The sequence below is a fragment of the Microtus oregoni genome, unplaced genomic scaffold (genome assembly GCF_018167655.1).
Source record: "Microtus oregoni isolate MIOR12 unplaced genomic scaffold, Mior012 000030F_ref0000283, whole genome shotgun sequence".
NCBI lineage: Eukaryota > Metazoa > Chordata > Mammalia > Rodentia > Cricetidae > Microtus > Microtus oregoni.
The window spans coordinates 26,171,738-26,193,436 of NW_024543089.1; the positions used below are offsets into that span (position 1 = coordinate 26,171,738).

At 40.5% G+C, this 21,699-nt stretch overlaps 1 protein-coding gene across 1 annotated transcript in view; it reads left to right on the top strand.

The window, feature by feature from the left end:
* Nsun3 (NOP2/Sun RNA methyltransferase 3) overlaps positions 1 to 3,719 on the top strand; it is a 43,554-nt gene extending 39,835 nt beyond the window's left edge. Inside the window, exon 6 of the mRNA XM_041678572.1 lies at positions 1,348 to 3,719. Coding sequence (XP_041534506.1) covers positions 1,348 to 1,627 — 280 coding nt within the window. The 3' untranslated portion in view covers positions 1,628 to 3,719. The remainder of the gene's footprint in view (positions 1 to 1,347) is intronic.
* The last annotated feature ends 17,980 nt before the right edge of the window (positions 3,720 to 21,699 follow it).

Consider the following 21,699-nt stretch of genomic DNA (forward strand, 5'->3'; position numbering starts at 1 on the left):
GTGTATGTCTTCAGGGCTGGGCTTTTGTTATTGGATATAGTGTGCTTTTTCCTGGAGCATTTTGAGACAGGATAGCCTGTCTGTGTAACCCTGGCTAGCTTAGTACTCACTGTATAACCAAGGCTGGCCTCATACTCCTTCCTCAGACTCTGAAGTACTAGGTTTAAAGGTGTAAAGAATCACACCTCGTAGAATATGTTTTAAATTGTTTGTATTTTCATTGTTTTGTTTTATTCATTGATACATATCCCATACCTAGACAACACTCAGCATATAATAGGTAATACATGAATAATAATGAATGTGGTAGCCTCTTGATGAGTTCTTTCCATCTGAAGCGTTGAGTCCTGTCCCCATTCTGGATAGTTATGTTATTACATTAATTCAATTCCCGTTGTCAAAAACTTCTGAGTAATATTTTTCTAAATTTGTTACTTTAATTTTGGACAAGGTTGTTCTACTTTGAAGGCGGGGAGCGGGGAATATGTTGACCATTACCTTCCAAGTGCTTCTACAGGTATTCCTTATTTTGGCAAACAGATGTTCAATTTCTATAAACTTTCTTCTTGCTGTTTCCTTATGATGTTGCTATTTTATGAGTGATCCATCTTCCCTGATCTTTCTGTGTTTATTGTGTCATATTTTGTTCCCTGAATTGAATTGTCAGTTTCTTTCTAGGCCACATTTTGGTGTTTGTGTTCTTTTTCTTTCGTATTGATTAATCATTTCTTGGGATCCTTGGTCATACGTTTTAGTTTATAAGGAAACAACAATGTACAGGAGGTTTATTGTAAGGGTAGAAACTTTTTCTGCTAATATCACACCGTGGGAAGCTAGATCTTACTCTAGAGGACCCCTATAAGGCAGAATGCAAAGGTCTTTGGCTTCCCAAACCACAGCAGCTCCCTTATGTCTTTACAAATTATTTATCTCTTTTTCTTAGGTGAATACCTTCTGACTTTTACCTGATAGCCCTCCTTGAGCATGTAGAGTATGATCAATGATTTATTATGTCTGTTGTCAATTATTGTCTTTGCTTTCTGTTTTACTTCCATGATTTAAAAAATATTATCTGTGTTCTGCCACCCTTTTCCTTCCTTTAGAAGAACAAACCGTCAACCAACTCACTTTCTCTGATTTTTCCATCTTGATTTCTCTGGTTACTGTTTCCCAGGTATCAGTGCTAAATTATGTATAGGATGTAAATGATCTATGACTAGGGTCAGAAAACCACCAGATTTACTGCAGCTTGAGGCAGAGCAAGGCTGGTATGTAATCTGCTTGACTCAGGTCCCCTACTTTCCTTGTTGTACCCCACTCACCCCTTCATTTTCCCACTATGCACAGGTCTGCAATTAAGGCCTTACGGCCTGGAGGGCTCCTCGTGTACTCCACATGCACACTTTCCAGGGCTGAAAATCAGGACGTCATCAGTGAGATCTTAACCTCCAACAGTACCATCGTGCCTGTGGACATGAGTGGACTAGCAAGGACTTGCTCCCAAGATTTCACATTTGCTCCCACTAACCAGAAATGCAGCCTCTTGGTGATTCCAGAAAAGGGCAAAGCTTGGGGCCCAATGTTTATAGCCAAGCTGAAAAAAATCGTGAGTACAGGAAAATGGTGACATAATTTTGTAAACCGTATTGATGTGTTATTATATGCATATTATTTGAGCACACTATGCGTTAGTACTTATAATTACAGAGCCACTTTTCCTAGGACCATTTGGAAACCTGTTTCGTTCGTACTTCAGCCGCGGAGAGCATAGGCTTAAGAAATTTTCAGGTCCAGTTTTGTTCCTCGAAATATATCTACCGTGATGTGTAAAGTGGGGCAGATGGTGTTGGCTCTGTGTAATCAGATTCTTGTTTTTACTTGGTAAATGAGTTAGAATACATGGTTCTTTGTGTAAAATGAAATAAATAAAATGCTTAGGACTGAATCCTATGACATAGGTATTTTAAACATTTCCTTTAAAACTGGATCTGCCAACACTCATTACCATTTCCTCATCAAATGTGCAGATTCGTTCTGTAAGAGCAATTGGTATTCCAAAGCTAGCTCCTTAAACAGCACAATTTCTAGTCGTAGGAAAATAGGTTTCTTATTTGCAAAGTTGTTGTGCTAAGGACTCTCTTCTGTTTACTGCAAAGGTCAGTGACTCCATTGACACCAACTTCTCCATCCCTCCCATTTGTTTTTATTCAGAAATACACACTGAAAGGGTAAGTTATGTTGAAAGGCCTTCAGCGCAGCAGAGTCACAAGCACGTGCTTGACTTTCGACATTCAGCCTGTGAAATAATGCAGTCTATCCAGCAGGCTATAAAGCAAGCACTTGAAACAGAACCAGAATGATTAATAACGGCAATAACTGAACTATATTTGGAGTGTTTTGTTACATAATTGCAGTCATAATGAGTACTACGGAATCTGATTATCTTACAGTTGCAATCTGAAGGGGCTTTTTATTTCACTAGGTTATAAAATCTTATATGAGAGTGTGATGTCACATATTAATGCACAAGAGAGAGATGCCTGATGAGAGTCAATTATCTATTACCAAGGCCCCAAACCATTCACTGAGTGGCTCTCTCTGTTTACACGTACACCACGAGTTTTGTGCATATGTCTATATGTATGCTTAGGGTTTTAGAATCAATTTTCAATCATGAACTTTTCTTTAAAAAATGCTTCTCTTGGATCCAAACATATTTTCCAACTATTACTAAAAATCATGCTGGCAGACATGGCAGTGCATTTGGGAGGCTGAGGCAGAAAACCAAGTTCGAGTACAGCCTGAGCTGCATAGCAAGACCCTCTTTAAGAAAGAGGTAGATAGGGAAGATAAAGGGAGGGAGGGAAAGAAGGAAAGATAGAGGACATGAGAGAAAATTACAAAGCATCCTTCAAATTAGAAATTAGCTTTTTAAAATTTTTAAAGATTTATTTATTATTATTTTGTATGTATGAATGTCTTGCCTGCATGTATGTCTGTGAACTATGTAAATGCCTGTTGCCTGAGGAAGTCAGACGAGGGCTTTCGCTGCCCTGGAACTGGAGATATAGACGGCTATGAACCACCACTCTGATCTTCTGCAAGAGCAACACATACTCTTAACCATGAAGCTATGGCTTAAGCCAAAAATTCGCTTAAAAAATCAGCTAGGGAACACAAAATTCCATGGCAGCAGAATGGTATTGTTTGTCTCTTCTGTTCTCTAAGGTATTCAGTACACACTTTCTGTTTTGCAAGCCTTTGTCACTGGACTCACGTTAATGGAAATATCTAGGGAAATTGTGTTCTCTACAATATTTTAAAGTATATGAGACCACTGTTTAAAGTAAAGGTTTATCTCTTGAGCCCATCAACTGTATTCAATTAGTATAGAAGATTAATGACAAAAAAAGTGTTCTGTTTATTTTAGTTTGACTTACTGGTTTGTTTTTCTGTTTGAAATCCTGTCTTTGGAGTCTCTAGTTTTAAAAGTGCATTTTCTTTGTGTCATTTAGCCACAGTATAAATTTTCACAGCACAAAATGTCATTATTTTTCCTGTATAATGTCATGAAGCTTCAGTTGAACACCAAGTGTGATACTGAACTTGACTTTCTTGGGACTGATGAGAAATACATGTATGCTTATTACATATATTTATATATTTTATTAAGATGATTGTAACAAAACAGCAAACATTTATTGAGCATTAAATGGTTGACCGAAGTCTGTTGCCTTTTTGATCTTTATAACTGTGGGCTAGGAATGATGGTGGTTGTCAGTAATCAGCTGTTGGTGTGCAGAGCCCTTCCATTGTCTGGCCACAGAGGGAGACACTGTCTCAAAGCAAGCAATCCAATGAGCCGCAGCTGGTAGTGAGTTTGTATTCCTCTCTGTGGATGAGGAAGCAAAGCCCAGGGTTACTTGTTTGTCAATGACACTGGCAACTTAAGCAGGGAGCCAGATGAGAGCTGACTCCATTGCCAGCCATTCCTCTGATACTGTGTTGTGCCACCAGTATGGATTATAGAACTTTTAAGATTACCAGCTGCCTTTATGCCTATTATCCACTCTTCAGATTCCCAGAGCATCAAAGGTTTTATCAATACTTGGGAAGGAAATATTTCAGCCCTATTCGTGTGATTATAATAATAAGGAATCTCCCATGGAGGTATTTTTTGCCTCCCTCTCAGTTACAGATGGTGAGCTGAAGAATGGAAATTTGGACGGCCTTTCAATTTCAACTGAAAACTGAGCAGTAATTGATGCCCCTTTCTGTGGCACGAAGTCACTTTAAAAATGGCTTCATAAAAGTTTAGGTTAGCCACCAACACATTTACTTCTCCCTGCCATCAGCACCTGGAGCAGCCACTAGTCTCACAAATAGACTACGAATAAATGTCATGCATTTAAATGGTTTGTACTGAATTTTTAAAGCATAAGATACTATTTGTGGTTTGAAGTCAAGGTGGCCTACCATTCTTTATTCTATTACATACATCCATTTAGTTTTATACTTAAATTACATATTATTCCCTTAGTGGTACTGTGAAAAATATGCTTTCATATAACGTAGGTAGGTATACTATAATGACTACCTGAATACATGGTGCATGAATAAATAATAAAGACCTAATGGACCTTTATCGAGAAGCCTGTGTGCCTGGTCAGAAGCATCAGGTTATCTGCATAGGCTAATGCCACTCATCAGAAATATAAGAGAACATCAGAACGAATCGCGACAATTGCATTACATGCCAAGAAGTCCTTTGATGCAACTGAATGGGACTACTCGTGTTATGTATTAGGTAAATTTGACTTTAGGGACAAATAGAGCAGATAGCACAATTTATTTTCAGCTCGTCTGTATGGTTCAAATCAATGGTTTGCAATCTCCCTTTCTTGGCTTAGTGCTGCACTGGGGTTGGAGGCAAGCATGAGACCCATTCCTAATGTTTCTCTCCAGACTGACAGTGGTACTTCACTCTATCCTAGGGCACCTGCAGAAGACTTAGATGGAGGCTCACAAGTTCAACACTGCACACGGTCAGCTACTACTGGTCTGCTTAGTGCTGAGAGCCCTCACACCATCTGTTCTCAAAACATTAACTGCGGTGTCAGGATTCAGGATGACTGCAGGCTGCGAAGGCAGTGGGAGAAAATCATAAGTACTTTCTTGACAGAGTGGTTTCTACTGACATGACAAGTTACATTTTGTAATAAAATTTAAACTTAAAAAGAGTAGATTTGGGATTCTCATAAGGGGCTCATTAAGCAACCAAGTAAGCATACCACTTAAAAATGGGCCTGTAATCAGTGCTAGGTTGTTTTTTTTTTTTCTCAAAAAATGGGTTTCCTTAAATCTAAGGAAGATTAGCTTGGTAGAACATGTACCTCTTTAAAATTTAATTCGATAACTCTAATACTAACTCCACACCTCTCTGTAACTTTTTCTAAATGAAGAAATTCATTTCTTTAGGCATATAAGACCATACAGTCATGATGAAACCGTAGGATAGCATTTGCTACCTCAGGGAAAGGACTGCTTGCTTCATTGGAAGTCATTTAATGGGATACGTCATGACTCAATTAAGCTTGCTATGGCTTGTCAAAAGGAATTTTCCACTGCATATTGCTATGGAAGAGCCTATTACATGTGAATAACTATACCACACACCGAATAAACAGACTGAAAACGTATGGCTCACTAAGGAATAAGAAACAGGACCATAGAGCCCAACTTCAGTCTAGTTTTTTTTTTAAATAAGTGTATTTATTTATCTTACATCCCAGCCAGTTTCCCCAGCCTCCTCTCCTCCCAGTCCCTTTCCTGCAACCCCCACTCCCGCCTCTGTTTCCACTCTACTAATCCACTCCTCCTCCATTTCTGTTTAGAAACAGGCAGGTCTCCCATGAGTATCAACAAAACATGGCATATCAAGTTGCAGTAAGACTAAGCACCTTCCACGTAGTAAGGCTGAGCAAGGCGACCCAATCTCATTTTCAAAAACAAAAGGGAATAAAGTTGCAGATAATAGTAAAATAGGCAAAGCCGGAGGGATTAGTGATGGTGGGAGAGAAAAATAAGATAATAAACCTGTGATTGTTTTTATATAAAACTTCACTTATTTATTCAAAGAATTTATTAACTACCTTTCCAAAATAATACAGGAAGATGAGGGCCAGAGAAAAGAGCTGTGGGCAGACATGATGCTGATAGGTAAGGACTACAGAGTTTACCACTACTAACTCTCAGGAAAAGAAGATGGGGCATGGTGGGGATAACTGTCTCTCATGTCACAAGAATCTACTCTGTGGCATTTTTAGTCACAAGGATCCAGTATAACTACCTGCATCATATGACACAGGATAGATACTCCTCTTAAATTGATCTGTAGTTGGCATTTTCTTTGGACCATTAACCAGCTCCCAAACAAAGACACGGAGACTTATTAATAATGAATGCTCTGCGCTAGCTCAGGCCTGTCCCACCATTTCTTCTAACTGAATCTAACCTGTTTCCACCTATGTTTTTCTTGGGGCTTTTGCCTTTCTTTTATTCTGTATATCCTGTTTTCCTGCTTCCTTCCTGTCTGTTTGGCCTCTGGCATCTTCTTGGTTTCTCCTTTTCTTTCTCCGTTTTATGAGCCTAAATTACTTTGATCTCCCTGCCTAGAAGTCCCATCTATACCTCCTTCCTTCCTATTGACCATTCAGCTTTTATTAGGCAGGCAAAGTAGAACAGCAACACATCTTTATATAGTTAAACAAACATTCTGCAATATAAACCAATGCAACACATCTTTACATAGTTAAACAAATATTTTACAACATTGATCATTTAAAAAAGCTTGATTGCAGCACTCGACTATTACAATTGTGGTTAACAAATAAAGGAGGCAAACAATCTAACCACCTGTGTTCTTCAGTAAACGGTTTCTTTATCAGCAAGGCATAATAACTTGTAACTATAGCCACATAAGAGATGGACATGGGAACATCATTTGAGATCAGCCTAAGCAATACAGATACTGTTTCAGAAGCACATCCCTTTATATATATTGCTTGTCTTAGATTCTAGGACAGATAATATCAGTTGCCTCCTCCATATAAGGATGTAGCTAGCTCATGCATGTGTTATTTTTTAAGATGCATTTTGTCTTAGGGTTTCTATTGTTGAAAAGAGATACCATGACCACAGCAATTCTTTTAAAGGAAAAACATTCAATTGGGGTGGCTTACGTTTTCAGAGGTTTGGTCCATTATCGTCATGGTGCAATAGGGTGGTGTACAGGCAGACATATTGCTAGAGAAGTAGATAAGAGTCCTACATCTTGACTTGCAGGCAACAGGAAGTGGTCTGAGACATTGAGCATGGCTTGAGCATATATGAGACCACAAAACCCACTCCTACTGTGACATACTTCCTCCAGCAAAGCCACACTTACTCAACAAGTTCACATTCCCTAATGGTGCCACTCCCTATGGAGGTCATTTTCTTTTAAACCACCACACATTTTTATTTAATTATGTGTATGTATGTATGTGTATGTATGTACATGTATGTAGGTGCAGGTGCCCACAGAAGCCAGAGACATGGGATCCCTTGGAATTAAAGGTGGTTGTCAGTCAATGGATATCCATGCTGGAAAGAAAACTTGAATCCTTTGGAAGAACAGTAAATACTCTTCACTTGAGAACCGTCTTTCCTGACACACATGTGCCTTTTGAGCTACCTAATTGATCTGGTACATGCACACACACACACACACACACACACACACACACACACACACACACTGTATTCTTTTACTTTATCCATCAAAATTTGAATAATTCCACTGAAGACACCTTATCAGAGTGTTTAGAGTCCTTGTTCATAGACTGTTTTGCCCTTTAAGCATATTGCCATGACCTATGCATTAGCTAGAACTCTAGTAGAGAGTGTGATGTTACTTTTAAGGAGTCCAGATATATTTTTTATTTCTTTTTTCCCAAATAAAAGTAAATTATGTTTTCACATTTTTAATCGAAAATAGATTCTTTTCTCATACAATATATCCTGATTATTGTTTCCTCTCCCTCTGCTCCTCCCAGTTCCTCCTCCTTTTACCTCTCCCATCCATATTCACTCCCTTTCTATCTTCTAGTAGAAAAGAACAGGCTTCTAAGAGATAACAACCAAACATGACAAGATGAAATATAATAAGATGAATCAAAAACTTTCATATCAAAGTTGGACACAGCAACCCAACAGGAATTGAGGAGTCCCAACAACAGGCACAAGAGTCATGACAAACTTGTTCTCCCAGTCAGGATCCCATGAAAATCAACTAATAGCTATAGTGTATACACAGAGGACCTGGTAGAGACCCATGTTGGGCCTGTGCTTGCTGCTTCAGGCTCTGTGAACTCATGTGCCTTGCATCATTGATTCAAAGGACCATGTTCTGCTGCTGCCCTCCCTCCCCTCTGACTCTTAGAATCTTTCTACCTCCTTCTCTTCTGCAGGATTCCCTGAGCTCTGGCGGGGGGGAAGGGATTTAATGGGGACCTCCAGTTTAGACTCTTTCTCCCTCATGGTATCTGTCTGTGGGTCTTCAATACAAGGTTTTTTTTTTTTTTTTTTTTAATGCTTCCATGTGCCAATGATATAGGTGTCAATACCTAATTTCCCCCAAGTGAGTTAAAAGAATAGACTGCTTTCAAAATGGTATTCACTGATCTGAGAAACGCAAATTCAATAGAGAATCCACTCTATTAAGGGCAAGCTTTGGCATGCACACTGTGTGGAAAATTTTCAAAATGAAACATGTTCAGTAATAAGGTTGGGACGCCAGTGGATAAATCCATAATTGTCTTCTGGAAGATACTTTAAACCTATGAGGAATGTCCAGTGGCGGAAAAGCAGATGAGGCTGTCTCCAAACAGAAAAGCAAACCATTCCCAGGCACATCAAGGACAGTCAAAAAACGGAAGTCTTATTTTTTAGTAAACCAATATTAACCTAGAACTGTCTTTTTTTTTTAATGAAAATGACTATGATCATGAACTACATTTGCTTTACATTGACTGGCAGCATTAAATTGTCTCCAAGCTTACTGAGCTTCAATGTTCTAATCTTTAAAACAGACTAGCCACAAGAAAAGAGAATGCTTTGAGCTTTTCCTATGTTCCAGGCCTTTGCTAGTTTATTTAATCTGGTGTCTTCTTGGAAGTGTTCCCGGAACTATACCTGAGACTGAGACAGATGGGTAGTGCTGTGTACAATGTCAACAGAGTGGGGAGTCGGGAAGCAATCGGGGAACTAAAGTAACTCCCAGAGAAGTTGATAGATCAGTCTCCTTGCAGGCTGTGGGGGTCACAGGAGCCAGTACAAGGACTCATGGGAGGACAACTGGCTATGCTAGGTCACCTTTTTGGCAAGTATATTCCTTTGGTAAAAAGAGCATTTCCATTACTTCATCGAGCCAGAAAGCCTGGTTGGTTTTATGTTTGTTTGCTTTCCTCAGCAGCGGAGAAACAGCAAACTTGACTTTGTTTCCAATGCATGGAGTTTTTCACTCCTTTGTGTCTAAATCTTTGGTAATATAAATCTATCCCATTTTAAAAGCAAAACATTCTCTAGCCCCTCCTCCATATTTTCTCACATTATTTCTTTTACAAAGAACAAGCAAATATGTCTAAAATTCCTCATACAGTGTCATTTTGTGTGACACTAAAGTACACAAACATCTTTAGGAATTTTTCAAGCTTAAAAACTAAAATAGAAACAGATAACATTAATTTGTCCTGTTGTTCTGTGTAAAGGATGTGGCCGCATAAAATGTGGGCATGTTTTGTTGTTGTTGTTGTTGTTGTTAATTGACTTTTAAAAATCCATTCTCTTTCTCTCAAAAAAGAAAATCAACCCCCAAAGACACACACACACACACACACACACACACACACACACACACACACAGCAAAGCAATAAAACCATGGAGTCCATTTTGCATTGGCCAATGACTCCTGAGCAAGGGACCATCTCTCCAGTGTTGTTGATATACACTCCTCCATTGGAGAAAACTAATTTTCCTTCACCTACTTCCCCTAACAGACATCAACTGCAAATAGATTCTTGGTTAGGAGTGCGACTCTGTGCTGAGCATATTTTTAAACACATAAGAGAAAGATAGAACTTTGTAGATCGGCTACCTCATCTCTTCATTTTATGACTTTTCTGTTATTTCATTGGTTATTTGTTGCTTGTTTGTGTGTGTGTGTGTGAGAGAGAGTATTTGAACCACAGAAGAATCTTCATTTTTATTTTTCTGGTATCTATTATACCATTTTGTTTCAAAGTTTCTATGAATACTGTATTTACTTTTTGTTTTCAGATTCTTTCACAAACATTAAAAGTATGGCTCAGTTATACTCAATAACAGAAACACTTGAGTCTCTAGTGGTCATTCAAATGATCTAGAATAACTTACAGTTTATACTTTAAGATGTAAAATAAGTACACGAAGATTAACTGTGCTGTACATAAGTGCACATTGGAAGCTCAGTTAGCTGACAATCCTTGGAGAATTTCCAAGTCCTTGAAGTTCATCTTACAAACACTGCACTAGTCTTTTCTCACACTCTTGAATAGGAAAACACAGTGTTTCTTCTAGTAAGTGTATTTCAGGGGGTTCCCAGCAGAAACCAAAGCCCTAGGAATTAATTTGGAAAGGATAAACATAAGAGATCCTTGGTACACAGCCATTCCTTACAAGTATTTCTTTCTAGGCTAGGGACATACTTCTGCCTCACTATGGAAAGCATGTTCATGTAATTCATCATCTAACACCACATTTCTTAGGATAAGAGGCAATCTATTAATACTCAGACCTGGACAGCTATGTGACTACGGTCATCTGACCTCGTGGTCAGCCTACATGTGGGGCATAGAGAGAAGGGCAGGGCTTGTGTGTGTGAATAGGTCAACCAGAACTCATATATCAAACAGAACTCGCTCCTGAGAAATGCTTTTGTCCTTCCAATATACTTTCTACAGTCCCTCTTCTCAGATTCCTCAGTGCAGATACATTCCTCTCTATTTATAAAAAGGACTTCATTTTCCACTTATCACCCTGAAATGCAAAGGATGAGGGCCCCTTGTAATCAGCTCAAAAGTATTCATTCACTAAGGACTTCAGCCTGCTATCTTCCGTGATGGAGGCTTTTGACAAGGTCCCAGCTGAGATAAGATAGCAAAGACAAATGATTAATTCTATGACAATGGACTTCATAATTAAAAGTGAATCAAAATTGTAAGATGTTAAGATTATAATTCCACAGATGTGTTAAATGTTTTACTAGTTCTCATTTGTCATTGATCTGAAGGTACACATGCATACATGTATACACACACAGACACAGACATACAGAGACACACACACGTTTCTCTACTGGCTGTGATCCACATAGTTGATTTCATGGCCCTCTAATAAAATATACATGTAGTTTAAAGACCATTATTAACTAGCCATTCCCTTCTCTCTCAGTTAAGTAAAAAGGCAAGTACAGGTGCTTTCATTTGTGTCTGCATTTCTTATATAACTTCAGTTTGATCATTTTATTCTTTGAGAGAATTTTAGCACATTTTTGATGATCCAGTTTGTGATATTATTATATATACTATGTTTTTAGTGTCCCCGTTGACTGAGAACTATAATCACTACTTTCTTTTTTATTTCAGTGAATATTTCTCAATGGTCTGAGCAATGGGAAATACATTATATCCCATTTGGGATTTGGTGCTGAAAACAGCTGAAATATGTGATAATTTCAGCAGTTGCCTCTGTTCATTCCCCTCTATCCACTCCACTTTTCATAGACCTTCTACTCCTCTCTCCTCCATCTCTCATGAAATGCTCATCCTGCAAGGGTACAGGTAGGGTGAAGGTACCAGATCCAATTGATATTATATGTTACTTTCTGGTTGTATGATTAAACCCATTTATTGGACCTCTTTGTGTTCACAATTTCCTCATCAGTGAAGTCAGAATTAACAGTAAGAAAATAAACCACAGTGTATGTGTTCAGCTTTTTCTGGGAAACAAACATGGTAGTACTTTAATGTGGTTTATTGCTTAGTCTGTAGAGGACAATAGTACAGCTCCCTCATCATCTTAAATTTTCAAAACTAATGCTAGAATAGTCAGGTTATCTTTGTTTTCCAGTATTATAGAGCAAGGGAAGTCTCATAAAGAAAGCCCCATCTGGAGTAGTTGTGTAAAATGTGTCTTTGTGTCTTATTCTAGAAACATCTGCTAGACAAATTTATGGAATTATTCTTCTTGAAATCTTGAGGCTGAGCTTAATCATCTGTTACATACATCATATATTTAATTCTTAAATATTACACTTTTGTATGTAGATACATAAGTTATGCATGTGCCTGTGTTTTGTGAGTGTGTTCTCTGGGAGTATTAAAGTCAGAGAGAGATGTCAGGTGTCTTCCTTTATCATCCTCTATATTTTCTTTTTTAAAGAGCATATGCATGTGAGCGCGTGTATGTGTGTGTACATGCACATGCATGTGTATGTGTGTCTATGCTATTCAAGCATGTGTGTGGCCATATGCCGTGTCTGAGGTTGCACATACTCATGTCCTTGTGTATGAACTGCCAACACTGATATCAGGAGTCATTTTCAATCATTCTCCAGCTTATTTATTGAAATGAGATTGAACCCAGAACGAGCTAGTATGGCATTTTTTTTAACTTTTTTTTTTTATTGAGAAAAGAGAAAAAAAAAAAACAAATTTCCTCCTCCTCCCAGCCTCCCATTTCCCTCCCCCTCCTCCCACACTTCTCCCCCTCCCCCCACTCCTCTCCCCCTCCCTCTCCAGTCCAAAGAACAGTCAGATTTCCCTGCCCTGTGGTAAGTCCTAGGTCCTCCCCCCTCCGTGCATTTCTAGGAAGGTGAACATCCAAACTGGCTAGGCTCCCACAAACCCAGCACATTACGTAGGTTCAAAACCCCGTGCCATTTTCCTTGGGTTCTCATCAGCCCTCATTGTTGGCCATGCTCAGAGAGTCCAGTTTTATCCCATGCTTTTTCAGTCACAGTCCAGCTGGCCTTGGTGAGCTCCCAATAGATCAGCTCCACTGTCTCAGTGGGTGGGTGCTCCCCTCGTGGTCCCGACTTCTTTGCTCATGTTCTCCCTCCTTCTGCTCCTCATCGGGACCTTGGGAGCTCAGTCCAGTGCTCCAGTGTGGGTCTCTGTCTCTGTCTCCATCCATCACCAGATGAAGGTTCTATGATGATATGCAAGATATTCGTCAGTGTTGCTATAGGATAGGGTCATTTCAGGTTCCCCATCCTCAGCTGCCCAAGGAACTAACTGGGGACCTCGGCTTGGGTATCTGGGAGCCACTCTAGGTTCAAGTCTCTTGCCAACCCTAAGGTGGCTCCCTTAACTAAGAACCGTGCTTCCGTGCTCCCCCATCCAACCTTCCTTCATCCCAATCCTCCCCCTTTCCCAAGCTCCCCCCCATTCTCCCCCTCTCCCCCCTCTCTCCCCATCTCCCCTTACCCCCATCCCACCCCACCCCCAAGATCAAAACAACTTTGAGATATCATCTTACACCTGTCAGAATGGCTAAAATAAAAAACTCCAATGATAGCCTTTGCTGGAGAGGCTGTGGAGGAAGGGGAACACTCATCCATTGCTGGTGGGAATGCAATCTTGTGCAACCACTTTGGAAATCGGTGTTTCGGTTTCTCAGGAAATTCGGGATCAACTTACCCCTGGACCCAGCAATACCACTCCTGGGAATATACCCAAGAGATGCCCTATCACATGACAAGAGCATTTGTTCAACTATGTTCATAGCAGTATTATTTGTAATAGCCAGAACCTGGAAACAACCTAGATGCCCTTCAATGGAAGAATGGATGAAGAAAGTGTGGAATATCTACACATTAGAGTACTACGCTGCGGTAAAAAACAATGACTTCTCGAATTTTGCATGCAAATGGATGGAAATAGAAAACACTATCCTGAGTGAGGTATCCCAGAGCCAAAAAGATGAACATGGGATGTACTCACTCATAATTGGTTTCTAGCCATAAACAAAGGTCACGGAGTCTACACTTGGTGATCCCAAAGAAGCTAAGTAAGAAGGTGAACCAAAGGAAAAGCATATAGTTGTCTTCTTGGCTATGGGAAGTAGACAAAATTGCCGGGGAGAAAATTGAGATCTAGTATGGCATTTTTAACCAGCCTGCTTGCTCTGGTGATCGGTGCCTCTCCCTTTTCCTAGGGCTACAATTACAGATGGGCTGCTCCATATATCAGAACGCTAAAACAGATTTGCCTACATCAATGTAGTTAGACCTCTTCTAGAGTTTGATTCGAGTTTCCTTTTCCAGCGCCTTGGCTTTTTTTTTTTTTTTCACAACTCATTTCTCCTCAACTCTCTTTACTAGAACTGGTTGGCACCACCCTCAGCAACTAGCAGTCCCTTCCATAGGTCATCTCTTCCTCTTGATCATCTGTCAGGAGAGACTCTCAGGCCCTTTAACTAGTCAGCTGTTAGAAATCTTAGACTTCTGCCAAACACCAGCAGTGGGTATAGGACACCATCAAACAATGGTTTAACTTTTGAGAGGCAATGCTGAAATGAAAAAAAATCACATTTATAGCCCAGTCCACACTCAGCGAGACTCTTTGCACTAAGAGCCATGGGTGATGTGTGGCTGAGCCTCCCTTACTGCACGCCTTTGTGACCGTGGACCTCTTGCCATTCAATGACTCTGTTACCCACATGGACATTATGCTAATTTTATTTTCTGTTGCTGTGATATAATTCCGACCAAAAGCCATTTGGGGCGAACTCTCATCCAAAGCACAGTGTGCAGATCCAAAATTGGGTCATACGTCAACACTGGGATTCCAGAGACAGCGCTTGACAGAAACAAATCTGTAGGATACGAAGGCAAATTCTGGAGGAAAGAAAATGAAAAGATCCAAGATTCTAGAATGAAAAATATTTAAAATTTCTTGGTAGCACTTTATAATTTTCTTATAAAAACATCAGGGAAAGAAGTATTCTCAGGCTCCGAGAGACACACATTCTATTACCATTTTTATATACACAGATGTAATTATCAGTTTTCAGTGAATCATTTTTATCTCAACATTGTTTTCATCATTAATATTTGTTATATCATAAATATTTTAATACATAATTTCAGAGCTATACAGCTCCAAAATCACTGTTTGTTTTGTTTTATTTTCACAACACTCTCAGCCATCTAACTGGTAGTGTTTTAGCGAGCCCTTACCTAAACCAAGTGAGAGATTGTTTGTATTTGAATTTGCTCTGTAAATAGTGTTCTCTGCTCCCTAATACTAATGCATTTATGGTGAGGAGAGATGCCTGGTTCAACCTTCTCGCACAGGCTGATGAAAGTCACTTTGTGGGTTTTTTGTTTGTTTGTTTGTTTGTTTATTTATTTATTTTATTATTACTAAAAATTTCCACCTCCTCCCATTTCCCTCCCCCTCCCCCACCCCCCCCTCCCCCATCCCTCTCCAGTCCAAAGAGCAGTCAGGGTTCCCTGCCTTGTGGGAAGTCCAAAGTCCTCCCCCCTCCATCCAGGTCTAGGAAGGTGAGCATCCAAACAAACTAAGCTCCCACAAAGCCAGTACATGCAGTAGAATCAAAACCCAGTGCCATTGTCCTTGGCTTCTCAGTCAACACTCCTTGTCAGCCACATTCAGAGAGTCTGGTTTGATTGCATGCTCCTTCAGTCCCAGTTCAGCTGGCCTTGGTGAGCTCCCATTAGAGCAGCCCCACAGTCACAGTGGGTGGGTGCACCCCTCGCTCCTTAGCACTTTTGTAAATAGATCAGGAACCCTCGAAGGTAGTCAGAGAGAGAAAACTGGATACAAGAGGAGATGGTTTGAGAAAGCTAGAAATGTGTGACACATATTCATAACGTGTTGCTCTTCCAATAATTGGAAAACACCTTGTTTCGACTCTGGTCCAACTCAAGGATTCTGAGTAAAAGTGTTGATGAAGAAAGGAAATAAATAGTTGGTTTCAGGAGTGGGGAATGTTATCATTTAAAACTATAAAGAGAAGACATGCCATGCAACAGGGCTCATATGGGATGTTTATGGGAAGACGAGAGAGAAGGAGCAGAAAAAGGGGTAGAGAGGAGGGGGGGCAGTAGTCCCTGGGGACTAGAGTGGTGGGAGCGAAAGAGAGAGGGAGAAAGAGAGAGAGAAGAAGAGAGAGGGGAAGAGAGACAAAGAAAGAAAGAGATGGGAGGTGAGAAAAGCTTGCCTTAAAAAAAAAAAAAAACACAGGAGGAGCTCTTAGTGGCTGGAGCTGAAGACATATCCTACCAGGACCCTAAGGGCAAGGCCGGCCAGTATAGATGCTTAAATACTAACAGGGAATCTATCCAGGGAAACTGCTTTCCAGTCAATTAGAGACATTGGCGTAGATTTTCAGGGAAATGGTTGTGGGCAGTATCTATGTAGGACTTAAGTGGGACCATAAGTAGGACTGAGTCCGCAGAGCAAGAAAGGGGAGGGTAGTGACTGTTAGTACTGGGGCATAGATGACGGAAAAGCCCAATACAGCACTCCCAGAGCTTAGAATTGCAAATAACCATGCAAGAATGGGGAAAGAAGCAGGCAAATACAGCACTTGGCCAGGAAAGAGGTAATTTCAAGAAGGAACAGTGGAGTATTAGAATAAAATGTTCCAGAGATGTCAGGGGAAACACATCAGGAGCAGAAGAGATTGGGTTGAGTAAATCTAGCAGTTGAGAGAGGCTGACTGACTGCTGAGCTGATCTCAGGGAGGTAGAGGAGAAGCGGTGGAGATTTAAAGGGATGGCCGCTGCCATTAGAGTTTCATTTTTTATGGATGTTACTCACGTCCAGTTGACTCAAAGCAGAGGCATCAAAGAATCATAGAACTTTGCATCTGATCTGATCATGTATTCTATCCATTTTAATTTGCTGTTCAGAAAATCGATGCCACCAAATGGTTGAGATCTCTGATAGTGGTCACAGAGTCAAGACGAGATAACGAGTGTGGGACCCAAGTACTACTGCAGCTCTATGCTGAATGCACAAGAGGCCCCTCAAGGTGCTGCTGGGATGGTAACTGTTGGCATTCTGGTGTGTTTCTCTCAGCAGAAGACAGTCCCCAGGCCAGCTCAAGTATAAAAGGACAGTGTGTGTGTGTGTGTGTGTGTGTGAACTTTTTCATTAAAATATATTTTTTGTCCTTATGCTAGTTTTCCACTAACACAATGATATTCTATGAAATCTAGCTCATTTGTAAACGGTAACAATCACTTAATATTTCCTTGTATCAGCACCTATGACTATCCATAGACTTTCCTTAGTTTCATTTCTCATAGGTCATAGACTTACTTCACTGTAATGCAGAATTTCAGTAGCTCAGAGAAAGCACTGTAGCATAGTGGGCTCTTTAAATACAGAGATAAAAAAAACCTTTATGTCTGTTTGGTGCAGGAGAACAATCCTATATCTGTCAATTATGTTTTAAATAAACACTAATTGGTCATTAGCCAGGCAGGATGTATAGGTGGGACAGCCAGACAGGAAGTAGAGGCAGGTCAAGGAGAACAGAAGAATTTGGGAAGCAGGAAGCTTCCTCAGCAGTCCTGCTCAGACCACAGAAAAAGGAAGTTGTGACCCACCCCACTGAAAAAGATACCGAGCCATGTGACTAACATATATAAGAATAATGGGTTAATATAAGTTATAAGAGCTAATACAAAGCCTGAGATAATGGGCCAATCCGTTTATAACCTATGGAGGCCTCTGTGAGACTTTCTTTGGGGGCTGACTGGCTGTGGGAACTGGGCAGGACAGAAACCCCAACAAGCAGACCATCATGTTATATTTGTTACTTTAAATGATGCCAGAAAGAGGATGTTCACAAGTGCTTGTTTATATGTAATGACCCCACTTAATTGTTCAACTATATACCATAACCCTACTTCTATGTTCTGTCTGTAACACACATGTTTGATGTGGGAGTGTCATATATCAATCTGTTGATTTTATTGGTTAAGCAATAAAGAAACTGCTAGGCCCATTTGATAGGCCCACCCTTAGGTAGGTGGAGTAAACAGAACAGAAGGCTGGGAGAAAGAAGCTGAGTCAGTGAGTCGCCATGATTCTCACACTCCAGACAAACGCAGGTTAAGATCATTCCTGGTAAGCCAGCTCGTGGGCTATAGCAGATTATTAGAAATGGGCTGGGCTAGTCCAGGTGCGAGAGCTAGCCTAGAAGAGGCTAGATAGAAATGGGCCAAGCGGTGTTTAAAAGAATACAGTTTCCGTGTAATTATTTTGAGTAAAACTAGCCGTGGGGGCGGCCGGATGCCGGGGACGCAGCCCGCCGCTCCTATTTCAACACATGTTGAGCTTCCTCGATGCTTAGGATTCTCCATCAAGAGCCCTGTCCAACCAATCCCAGCTTTTCTATGTGTCCATGTGCCTATCCATTTCTTCATTCCCTTGCTGCCCCAGTCAGGTCTAATCCCTGGAGCCATGCAAGGGCATAATAAGGCTACTTTGAAGGGAGGTCATGAAGGTAGTAGTGGAAAACATTAATCTTGAACCTCTAATACCTTGGTTTTACACATTTTTGTTTTGTTTGAATTGTCAACTCACGGACAAAGGGCTATACAAAAATTTTTAGATTGATTCCAAAGATTTCCATAGAAGATGATACATCAGTCCTTACCATGGCACTAAATGTAATACACAAATATACCTTAATTCAAGACACATGCAAAGAGCTGTCATGGAATTCACCCTGTATTCTGACAATCTTTCTTTTCCGAGGAGAGTGTGCACTCAGCTCATAGTATGTAAAGTCATAAACTCCCAAGACTGCCAGATTGAATCATCTTCAGTGTCTTCCCTCAAACCTGACACGGCTGTATAAAACCAGGTATGTTGCTTAAGGAAACACAGACTCAGCTGCCTTAAACATCTGTCTCATGGGTGTTACCTGCCTCAAACGGTTTTTAACAATGGACACTTTCTTTCCTCAAAGTCCTCTCTTTTCTCCAATCTCCTCCCCTCTCTACCTATGTAAGTACAAATTTCTAGAGCAGCCATCATGGAGTTCCTAGCTGCTTGCTCAAGGTATCTGGCTAAAGTAGCTTGCTTTAATAATTGAAAACACTTTCCCCTGGTTTTCCTGGCAGCCTGCTCTGAGAACACTCTGGCTTTGTTCTGTCTCTTGCAGACCTAGAAGCCAGTCTCTGTATCTCCCTGGGAGAGTGTTTATATACTCAGAAGCTAGCCTGGCAAGCCAGAGCTGAGTGAGTGGGGAGTAAACACTGTCTTCTTTCTTCCGTCTCCTGAAAGTGAAGAAGTGAGAAGAGCAAAGACCTTGGCCAACAGGACAGGATGCCAAAGGACTGACGTTAACAGTGTGCTTGAGGGGTGAGGCCTCAGCTTACCTTGTGTGGCTTGGGACTTAGAAGCTGGGAAAATACATCTCGGCTGCCCTCTTTGTTAGATGGGCTGGTGTAGGCCTGATGGAGGAGAGACAAGCATGGCACAGCCTACATGGCCAGTGTTTAAACGTGCCGTGCACAGTGCACAGAAGTTAAAATGAAGATGAGGTGTTTATGTAAGCAAAACTGTCACCATCCTCTTTTAAAGATAAATGAGTACCTGGAGAGAAAAGATTGGTGCCAAATTGTGAGGATTCACTTAGTAGGTAGTCTGCCTTCGTAAGGATGGGTTTCTAGGGCAGCAATCATGTAAACACATACTTACACAAAACAACATAAATCAAAATTGCACTTATTTTGAAATATCACACACTCATTCCTCATACCAAAGTACTAGATTCTGTTTACATGATACATTTTCTGTTTGTCATTTGTTGGAAGCATACTTGGTAATTCGTCACTTTCTATGGTCCCTCTTGTTGTTGGAGGCTGCCCAGAGTCCTGAAATAATCACATAGAAACTGTATTATTTAAATCACTATTTGTCCAATCACGTAAGCTTATTGCAAGTTAGATCTTACATCTAGAATAAACCCATTTCCATTATTTTATATTTTACCATGAGGTTCATGGGCTACTAGCAAGGTTCTATCTGGCAGCTCATGTCTTTCTCCTCTGGTGGCTCTATGGCATCTCTCTGCCTCTGCCTTCTTTCTCCCAGCATTCAGTTTGGTTTTCTTCACCTAGCTCTACTCTACCCTATCACGGGCCAAGGCAGATTTCTTTTTTAACCAATGGTATTTACAGAATACAGAGGGGAATCCCACATCACCCTTTCTCTATTTTAAAAGAAGTTTCACAATGGCAGGCAGCTTTGTTACATTCATTGATCTGGCAGATAGACGTACTCTCAGAACTTACCAAATATTTGTTGAATTAATTGAGAATATACTATGTTTTAGGAACATAGAACTAGTAAACTATATTGCTCTTCTAGAAATCAGTTCACTTTGGAACTTTCTCAGTATTCTTTGAGTTATGAAGAGCTCTGTAGGTTTCACATTGAATACTTGGCTTCTTAAGCACCATAACGTCAATGAAGTCCCTTTAGTTTTACTGGGTTATAGATTTACTCCTTGTCTCCCGATGTTAGCTTCCCCACCACTCCCACCACCACCATCATCATCCACCACCACCGTCATCATCATCATATTCTGGGTAAGTAGGCTGCAAGAAGGCTCCTAATGTTCTCTGCTTTCTAGTATGCACACACCACGTAGTTGAGTAAGGATGGCCTGTCTGACCAATAGGGCATCATGAAGCTGATCATGTGATGCTGCAGGTATTGATATAACTTGTTATCCAGAAGCTGATAACTAACACAGGCATCACCACTCTTCTTGAGCACCTCTCACATATAAGCAAGTATATGACTTCAATCTCATGCCAGACCACCGAAGGGATGGCCACATCTTCATTACTTAAAAGAGAAAGTAGGTTCTCAAAGAAGTTGGTTTATCTGTCTAGGGAATGGACAAGCTATAATCTGAACACATTCCTTTTATTTGATTTTACTCTTAAGAATATTGTACCCTCATCCATTGCTGGTGGGAATGCAATCTTGTGCAACCACTTTGGAAATCAGTGTTTCGGTTTCTCAGGAAATTCGGGATCAACCTACCCCTGGACCCTGCAATACCACTCCTGGGAATATACCCAAGAGATGCCCTATCATATGACAAGAGCATTTGTTCAACTATGTTCATAGCAGTATTATTTGTAATAACTAGAACCTGGAAACAACCTAGATGCCCTTCAATGGAAGAATGGATGAAGAAAGTGTGGAATATCTACACATTAGAGTACTACGCTGCGGTAAAAAACAATGACTTCTCGAATTTTGCATGCAAATGGATGGAAATAGAAAACACTATCCTGAGTGAGGTATCCCAGACCCAAAAATATGAACATGGGATGTACTCACTCATAATTGGTTTCTAGCCATAAATAAGGGTCACGGAGTCTACAATTGGTGAACCTAAAGAAGCTAAGTAAGAAGGTGATCCCAAGGAAAAACATATCGTTATCCTCTTGGCTATGGGAAGTAGACAAAATTGCCGGGGAGAAAATTGGGATCTTGGGGGTGGGGTGGGATGGGGGTAAGGGGAGATGGGGAGAGAAGAGGGAGAAGGGGAGG